Genomic DNA, 9,282 nt, shown 5'->3' on the forward strand with positions numbered 1-9,282 from the left:
CGTCCCCTCGCGGACCCCCTCCTGCCGCCGCCGCCTCCATTTGTTATTTTCCCAATCCCGTCCCCCCACTGCGGGCTCTGCCTGGCCTGAGGCCGGGGGCTCAGGGGGTGGGGCCCGCCGAGGAGGGTCGGGGGCCAGGGCTTCGGGAGGATCGGGAAGGTGGGGAAGGAAGGAGGGTCTCCGGAGGAAGGCTGTGGGGCCAGAGGGTAGCCGGGACCCGCGGACCCAAAAGAGGAGGAACATCGAGGCGGGGGTTGGCGGAGGAAAACGGGGGATGCTCTGAGTGGGGTTCGGGGCGAAGGCAGAAGGGATAGGAGAGATGGCAGCGAGGTGGGGCATGAAGGCTCCAGGAAAAAGCTCCAAAGGCCCAGAACACGGGTTCCGGAGCCTGGGGTTGGGGGTGTTAGGAATGGACGGGAAGTGGGAAACGGGAAAGGGGTGTGGTAGGTGGAAAGAGGGACTGTGGCTGATGAACCTCGGGGAAACGGAGGCTTGGGCAAAAAGAGGTCCATCTTTGAGAAGAGCCAGAGGTTTTCCGGCGTGGAAGTGGGAAGGCCATGTCTTTGTGACGATTTTCATTCCCCTACTCCAGGTCACCTCTGACCCTGTTTTCCCCATCCCAGACATAGTTACTTCTTGGAGAGGGCACTGGGGCCCAGTAGTGTGGGTTATCCCAAAACTAATGAGGAGGAAAACAGGAACACAGAAGGGGGAGTTGGGAAGAAAGGGGTGCTGGGAGGATGGAAATGAGATAATTGAGCAACCCTACAGGCACTCCAAGCAAGTTGCGACCTCCACCCTCCACCCTCCAATTTCCGGAGCGTCCGCTGCCCCTGGAGCTGTGATCTATATAGGGAGGCCTTAGTTACTGCTTTGAGCTCAAAGATCTCCCTTTGTGCATGGGCTTATGTCGACTAGGGTAGGTACCTTTCAGCTCCCTTCCCTGAGGTGCTATAGGAGAGGAGGAGTTGCTTTGGCAACTGGGAGGGGGCGGGGTGGCTTCCAGATGGACTCCTGGGATGGTCTCTTGGAGGCACCTTTTGCCACTGTGTCGCTATGGTAGTGATCCGGTGGGACGTCCAAGTGGTAGGCGGGGGCTTCGAATCTTTATTGGACGTCGGCCTGCCGGCCTGCGGCTGTGTCCTTGGGACTCTGGGCTGGGTTCTGGAGGATGTTTCTGGATCTCTTGGTGGGTGGGAGTTTCCCCACGGCAGCGTGTCCCCTTTCATGTTGCAGTCTGTTGGAACAGGTAGGTATGTTCCTTGCAGATCATAGGTGTTTCTCCAAGTCTCTCCACCTAGGCATGATGGGAGGATGAAAACGCTCCTGTTCAGGTTTCACCATCTTTTGGCAGTTGGTTCTGACCTCTGCCTCCCTTATTATATTTTTTGTAGAGTTGTCTTTTTGCTTCTTTGCACTTTCTTTCATTTTCGAAAACATGAATTCTTCTTTGAGCCTCCCTTCTTGAATAACTTACCCTTTTCCTCCTTACCTCAACTAACCTTTGGCCTTCTTCCCTGACCTTGTAGAAATGGCTGGGCTCCCAGGCCCATCCCAGGTGAGGGTGGCCCAGGACAAAGGGCTGCATGAAACAGCCTCATGCCGGGGAAATACTATAGAACAGGAGCCAGGAGACCTGTGTCTCTAGACCTGGCTGTGCCTCTGTGACCTTGGGCAAGTCACTTCTCTTGGAGTGTCCGGCTTCATTGTTAAGATGAAGGGGCCATGATGATCTCTGAGGCCTCCCTAAAGGTCCTGGATTCTCAGAAGGCTTAGGCCAGTGCATTGTTATCTAGGAGTCACTTTGGACTGGTTAGTCTGGCAGGTCCAGAATGATATTGGGGGCTGGGCCAATGATCCTGAAATTTAGCCTGCGAGCCCCTCCCAGGGAGCTTGTGACTCCACTGTATTCCTTCTGACATCCCATATGTCTCTTAATTTCTTTTCCTGTTCTTACTTAGGGGCTCTTTTTCTATTTCTCACTTTCCTCCCAACCCAGTCTGGTCTTAATCATTTTCTTTTTAAAGTAAGGTAACGAAGGTGAATGTGCTTAGTGTGTGGCCAGATAGAGTAGGTGCTCTGTAATATTAGTTACAATGATTGTCTGCTAGGAGTGTAGGCTGGTGCTAAAACATGACCCAGGTCTAGAAACACACACAGTCCAACCCTAACTCCTTCCCTCCTCTGCCACTCCTTATCCCCAGGATTACTTGTTCTTTTATGACTGCTTTTGTCCTTCAAAGCTACTCATTGCTAGTTTTATCAGATTTCAGGTGATTAAAAAAGAAGGGCGTACTATGATTGCTGTGTTCCTCAGGTACATTCCTGTGCTTCTCTGACCTTTTGGATCCCCTAACCTAACTGACTTGGTGAACAGGTTCTGTGACGGGGAAGGGAGATGGACACCCTTCTCTAGGAGGGCTGGCAAAGATACACCAGTCACAAATAGTCATCTTTGTTGTGCTTTTTGTTTAAGATTGTTTTCCTCTTTTGCTACGGTGGGTGTTGTTCTTTTTTTTTTTTTTTTTTGGTTGATAGTATTTTAAAACCAGTCTACACAACAACTAAAAAATGTGGGAAAATAGCTGTAGCTGAAAAAAAAAATAAATAAATAAAGGCCAGGCGTGGTGGCTCATGCCTGTATTCCCAGCACTTTAGGAGGCTGAGGCGGGTGGATCACCTGAGGTCAGGAGTTCGAGACCAGCCTGGCCAACATAGTGAAACCCCATCTCTACTAAAAATACAAAAAAATTGCCAGGCGTGGTGGTGGGCGCTTGTAATCCCAGCTACTTGGGAGGCTGAGGCAGGAGAATCGCTTGAACCTGGGAGGCGGAGGTAGCAGTGAGCTGAGATCATGCCATTGCACTCCAGCCTGGGGAACAACAGTGAAAATCTATCTTAAAAAAGAAAAAAAAACTAGTTGGCCAGGCACAGTGGCTCACGCCTGTAATCTCAGCACTTTGGAAGGCCAAGGCAGACAGATCACCTGAGGTCAGGAGTTCGAGACTACCCTGACCAACATGGTGAAACCCTGTCTCTACTAAAAGTACAAAAAAATTAGCAGGGTGTGGTGGCGCAGCCTATAATCCCAGCTACGTAGGAGGCTGAGGCAGGAGAACCGCTTGAACCCAGGAGGTGGAGGTTGCAGTGAGTGAGATCGCGCCACTCCATTCCAGCCTGGGCAACAAGAATGAAACTCTGTCTCAAAAAAAAAAAAAAAAAAAGACTAGTCTACTGGGCAGAACATCAGTTGAAAGTTCAGAAGACAGGCTCCGTCCCAGCAATTTTGTGATTCTAAGTAAATTGTGAAGTTTCCTGGAAAGGTTAGACTCACCCCTTACTGCTTGCATCAGTATGGTTCCATGGAGGGGAGTGAGAATTACTGTGTTCCTTGGGAAAAATACACTACAGAATATGGACATGCCGTTTACCTAGCAGGCCTCCAACTCAGAATAGAATAGATGGGTAAGCTTAGTCTATTCCCACCGGAGCTAGCAGCACTTAATTCAGGAAGAAAGACCTACTGAAGTTAGTGGGTTTAAAGGTCAATCACAAGAAAAGTGCACACACGTATATATACGACATCAGTGGAAAGGAAGAAAAAGTAAGAAAATACTATTTTTGCTCTCAAAAGATCTTACAATCAGTAATTTGGAGGGACTTGACACTTAGCAAGAAATACGAACAAGTGCAAATGAATATAGCTGACTATAGGGATTTGGATAGATACCTGCCTACCTACTGATAGACAGATATGGATGGACTGGCTTGAGGAGCTGTGTAACCCTGTCTACACCAAGTAGGAGGACAGGCTTCAAAATTGGTAAATCTGTATTGTTTGCTCACGGATATTTTGAGTCTTTAATCATTCATGTGAAAACCCTGACTTTTCCTCTAGCCTTAGGGAGCTCAAGTACTAGAGAATGAGTCCTTTGTGAAGCTCTCAACAGTGAAGTTCTACAATTTGGGGCTACCTAGGTTTAGTCTTGGGATTGGTAGGGCTGTGTTCCTTTGTATGGGACATTCTTCTTCTACCTACTCTGATGTGAGAAAAGATTCTTTTCATATCTCTGTGACTGATCTAGGCCTTCTGAGAATTCTCCCCACCAACTTCTGAGGAGAATGTAGCAAAGTATAGAAGAAAGAGCATGGGCTTTGAAGTCACAGACGTGGGTTTGATTCTGGCTCTGCCACTGGTTCCTCACTGTGTGAGGTTGAGCTAGTCACAATCACAATCTTTGAGCCTCAGTTCCCTCAGCTATATAATGAAGCTAATAATGCTTACCATTCAGGGTTGGTTGTAAATATTAAATGAAATCATGTGTGTGAAGGGCTTGATATAAAGAAGGTACTCAATAAATTAATACTTCAACGTCATTTCTTTTTTTTTTTTTTGAGACAGTTTCACTCTGTCACCCAGGCTGGAGTGCAGTGGCATGATCTCGGCTCACTGCAACCTCTGCTTCCCAGGTTCAAGTGATTTGCTTGCCTCAGCCTCCTGAGTAGCTGGGATTACAGGCACGCGCCACCACGCCTGGCTGGGTTTCACCATGTTGGCCAGGCTGGTCTTGAACTCCTGACCTTGCGATCCGTCCACCTCGGCCTCCCAAAGGGCTGGGATTATAGGCGTGAGGCACCATGCCCCGCTCCATTTCTTTATGTTCCTTTGCAAGGCTCCGTGGAATGTGTGCGTTCACAAATATCCTTTAGGGATCATGAAGGGTAAAACTGTGTGATCTCCTGGACTGGAGCTTGTGGGTACATCTGAATTTTCTGCCCTCTACAGAGGTGAAAGAGATTATACTTTGAGCAGCATCTCCCTGCCTTTTAGATCGCTAAGGTGGCCCATGGAGCAAGCCAGCAATGTCTCGTGGTATCTGTACCTCTTGGCCTAAAGGCTTAGGGTTGGGCCGCTTGCTCAGTTCTCTGACAAGCACAATAGTATTCCTTTGTGACTCTGTTCTCCCAGTGGGAGACTCTGATGGTTTCCTTCTAACAGGTTTCACTGAAAACAGATCCTGCAAAAGTTCCAGGTGCCTATACTGGAAACTTGGAGATCCTGCTTCCCAGACCACAGCTGTGGGGAACTTGGGGTGGAGCAGAGAAGTTTCTGTATTCAGCTGCCCAGGCAGAGGAGAATGGGGTCTCCACAGCCTGAAGAATGAAGACACGACAGAATAAAGACTCAGTGAGTTAAAATGAGAGACCTGAAAGATGAGGGGCGGGGCAGGCAAGCTAGGAGGAAGGGTCTGGTCTAGAGAAGAAGAACAAATAATGTGCACCATAAAGTTAGGTGCAGTGTAAAGAACTGTGTTACCTACCTCCTTCCTCCTCCTGCAGATGTCAATGAGGAGTGGACGGAAGAAAGAGGCCCCTGGGCCCCGGGAAGAACTGAGATCGAGGGGCCGGGCCTCCCCTGGAGGGGTCAGCACGTCCAGCAGTGATGGCAAAGCTGAGAAGTCCAGGCAGACAGCCAAGGTATTCTGTCCTCAGGTCCTCCCACAGGATGCCCGGGCACTGGGGCTGAGGGGGTGTGTGTGTTGTCGGGGGAACTTCCTGTTTGGCAGAGGGTAAGGGGGGAGCTTGGGAGGTAGGGAAAAGACAGGAATTTTCTTTCTCTCTAATAGAAGGCCCGAGTAGAGGAAGCCTCCACCCCAAAGGTCAACAAGCAGGGTCGGAGTGAGGAGATCTCAGAGAGTGAAAGTGAGGAGACCAATGCACCAAAAAAGACCAAAACTGAGGTGGGAGACCCTTATCGCCATCCTGACCCATCTTGTGACCATTCTTTTCTCAGACTTCCTTATGCTCACTATTCTTAGCTGGATCTCTCCTGGGACATAAGAGAAAGGCCAGATCATAGTGCTTATGAGAGCAGTTCTGTCTATAATATGCCAGAGAGATTCTTAGAACTTTGACAGACCACCAGATGACCTGGCAGGGCCAAAGGGGACCAGAAGAGTTGGGGGATTCTAGTCTCTGGGTGAGAAGTCTTAGTGGGAGGAACAAATAAATCTTAAGGAAAATGCAGAAGTGGTCTTTCTTTTTTATTGTTTTATTGGTTTTTTTGTGTGTGTTTTTGAGACAGAGTTTCATTCTGTCACCCAGGCTGGAGTACAGTGGCACGATCTCAGCTCATTGCAGTCTCCGCCTCCTGGGTTCAAGCAGTTGTGCCTCAGCCTCCCGAGTAGCTGGGATTATAGGCATGAGCCACCACGCCCGGCTAATTTTTGTACTTTTAGTAGAGATAGGGTTTCACCGTGTTGGCCAGGCTGGTTTGGAACTCCTGGCCTCAAGTGATCCTCCTGCTTCAGCCTCCCAAAGTGCTGGGATTACAGGTGTGAGCCTCTGTGCCCGGCCAGAAGCGGTCTAAGAACCAAGGGCTTGGGGGATGGAGGATAGTTAAAGTGGTGGTTATGAGATGGTGGAAGACAGGGATTTGGAGTCAGCTGTGGGTAGAGACAAGGTGCTTGAGATGGATCCTTGAGGAAGGAATAGGGTTTTACAGGAGGGAAACAAGACTGGCTGTTAGGGAGCAGCCAAGAATGTGGGGAAAGTGGGGAATCCCCAGATGGCAAGAGGTACCACATCACAGTACAACAGTGTGCTGTGAGGGGAAATGATTTTATGCAAGACAGGCCCTAAATCTCAGGGAAGCAGGAAAGGAAAAGAGAAAAAATGAGGCTTCCCTTTTCTACAGCAGGAACTGCCTCGGCCACAGTCTCCCTCTGATCTGGATAGCTTGGATGGGCGGAGCCTTAATGATGATGGCAGCAGCGACCCTAGGGATATTGACCAGGACAACCGAAGCACGTCCCCCAGCATCTACAGCCCTGGAAGTGTGGAGAATGACTCCGACTCATCTTCTGGCCTCTCCCAGGGCCCAGCCCGCCCCTACCACCCACCTCCACTCTTTCCTCCTTCCCCTCCACCCCCAGACAGCACCCCTCGACAGCCAGAGGCTAGCTTTGAACCCCATCCTTCTGTGACACCCACTGGATATCATGCTCCCATGGAGCCCCCCACATCTCGAATGTTCCAGGCGCCTCCTGGGGCCCCTCCCCCTCACCCACAGCTCTATCCTGGGGGCTCTGGTGGAGGAGTTTTGTCTGGACCCCCAATGGGTCCCAAGGGAGGAGGGGCTGCCTCATCAGTGGGGGGCCCTAATGGGGGTAAGCAGCACCCCCCACCCACTACTCCCATTTCAGTATCAAGCTCTGGGGCTAGTGGTGCTCCCCCAACAAAGCCACCTAACACTCCAGTGGGTGGTGGGAACCTACCTTCTGCTCCACCACCAGCCAACTTCCCCCATGTGACCCCGAACCTGCCTCCCCCACCTGCCCTGAGACCCCTCAACAATGCATCAGCCTCTCCCCCCAGCCTGGGGGCCCAACCACTACCTGGGCATCTGCCCTCTCCCCATGCCATGGGGCAGGGTATGGGTGGACTTCCCCCTGGCCCAGAGAAGGGCCCGACTCTGGCTCCTTCACCCCACTCTCTGCCTCCTGCTTCCTCTTCTTCTGCCCCAGCACCCCCCATGAGGTTTCCTTATTCATCCTCTAGTAGTAGCTCTGCAGCAGCCTCCTCTTCCAGTTCTTCCTCCTCTTCCTCTGCCTCCCCCTACCCAGCTTCCCAGGCATTGCCCAGTTACCCCCACTCTTTCCCTCCCCCAACAAGCCTCTCTGTCTCCAATCAGCCCCCGAAGTATACTCAGCCTTCTCTCCCATCCCAGGCTGTGTGGAGCCAGGGTCCCCCACCACCTCCTCCCTATGGCCGCCTCTTAGCCAATAGCAATGCCCATCCAGGCCCCTTCCCGCCCTCTACTGGGGCCCAGTCCACTGCCCACCCACCACCAGCCTCAACACATCACCATCACCACCAGCAACAGCAGCAGCAGCAGCATCACGGAAGCTCTGGGCCCCCTCCTGGAGCATTTCCCCACCCCCTGGAGGGCGGCAGCTCCCACCACGCACACCCTTATGCCATGTCTCCCTCCCTGGGGTCTCTGAGGCCCTACCCACCAGGGCCAACACACCTGCCCCCACCTCACAGCCAGGTGTCCTACAGCCAAGCAGGCCCCAATGGCCCTCCAGTCTCTTCCTCTTCCAACTCTTCCTCTTCCACTTCTCAAGGGTCCTTCCCATGTTCACACCCCTCCCCCTCCCAGGGACCTCAGGGGACGCCCTACCCTTTCCCACCGGTGCCTACGGTCACCACCTCTTCGGCTACCCTTTCCACGGTCATTGCCACCGTGGCTTCCTCGCCAGCAGGCTACAAAACGGCCTCCCCACCTGGGCCCCCACCGTACGGAAAGAGAGCCCCGTCCCCGGGGGCCTACAAGACAGCCACCCCACCCGGATACAAACCCGGGTCCCCTCCCAACTTCCGAACGGGGACCCCACCGGGCTATAGAGGAACCTCGCCACCTGCAGGCCCAGGGACCTTCAAGCCGGGCTCGCCCACCGTGGGACCTGGGCCCCTGCCACCTGCGGGGCCCTCAGGCCTGCCATCTCTGCCACCACCACCTGCGGCCCCTGCCTCAGGGCCGCCCCTGAGCGCCACGCAGATCAAGCAGGAGCCGGCTGAGGAGTATGAGACCCCTGAGAGCCCAGTTCCGCCAGCCCGCAGCCCCTCGCCCCCTCCCAAGGTGGTAGATGTGCCCAGCCATGCCAGTCAGTCTGCCAGGTGAGCGGCCAGCTGGGGCGGAGGTGGGCCTGGAAGGGGGACAACAAGGCGGCGACGGAGAGGGAGTGGCAGGGAGGGGCCCCGCGATGGTGTAGTGTTTTAGAAAAGCACGCCCCTCTCCTCTGTCCATGCCTAGCGGCCAGTGAGGCCGGCAGCAGCTCAGCCTGCAGGGGTGGTTTTTAGGCGGGGGCTACAAGCATTCGCCGGGGCCGCGGCTCCGCGGGCTCCATCGGGCATCTAGCACCAGCTGAGCGCGCGCTGCTTCCACGCCTGGCAGGTTCAACAAACACCTGGATCGCGGCTTCAACTCGTGCGCGCGCAGCGACCTGTACTTCGTGCCACTGGAGGGCTCCAAACTGGCCAAGAAGCGGGCGGACCTGGTGGAGAAGGTGCGGCGCGAGGCGGAGCAGCGCGCGCGCGAAGAAAAGGAGCGGGAGCGCGAGCGGGAACGCGAGAAGGAGCGCGAGCGCGAGAAGGAGCGCGAGCTTGAACGCAGCGTGGTGAGTGCGTCACTGCCTGCGCCACCGCCTTCTTTGCCTCCTTCCTTCTTAGCCGCGCTGCGGTGCTGGGGCTGGGGCTGGGCTTGGGGCTGTGGCCACA

General features: G+C 53.6%; 1 protein-coding gene across 2 annotated transcripts in view; it reads left to right on the forward strand.

The window, feature by feature from the left end:
* Positions 1–4,989: 4,989 nt before the first annotated feature.
* ATN1 (atrophin 1) overlaps positions 4,990–9,282 on the forward strand; it is an 8,625-nt gene continuing 4,332 nt past the window's right edge. The window contains exons 1-5 of one of the 2 annotated variants that reach the window (XM_011952348.1): positions 4,990–5,188; positions 5,341–5,478; positions 5,628–5,741; positions 6,698–8,682; positions 8,960–9,182. In XM_011952348.1, coding sequence (XP_011807738.1) covers positions 5,162–5,188; positions 5,341–5,478; positions 5,628–5,741; positions 6,698–8,682; positions 8,960–9,182 — 2,487 coding nt within the window. In that variant the 5' untranslated portion in view covers positions 4,990–5,161. The remainder of the gene's footprint in view (positions 5,189–5,340; positions 5,479–5,627; positions 5,742–6,697; positions 8,683–8,959; positions 9,183–9,282) is intronic. The other variant, XM_011952357.1, reaches the window with a different exon arrangement.

Source organism: Colobus angolensis, unplaced genomic scaffold (assembly GCF_000951035.1).
Source record: "Colobus angolensis palliatus isolate OR3802 unplaced genomic scaffold, Cang.pa_1.0 Scaffold11, whole genome shotgun sequence".
Taxonomy (NCBI): domain Eukaryota; kingdom Metazoa; phylum Chordata; class Mammalia; order Primates; family Cercopithecidae; genus Colobus; species Colobus angolensis.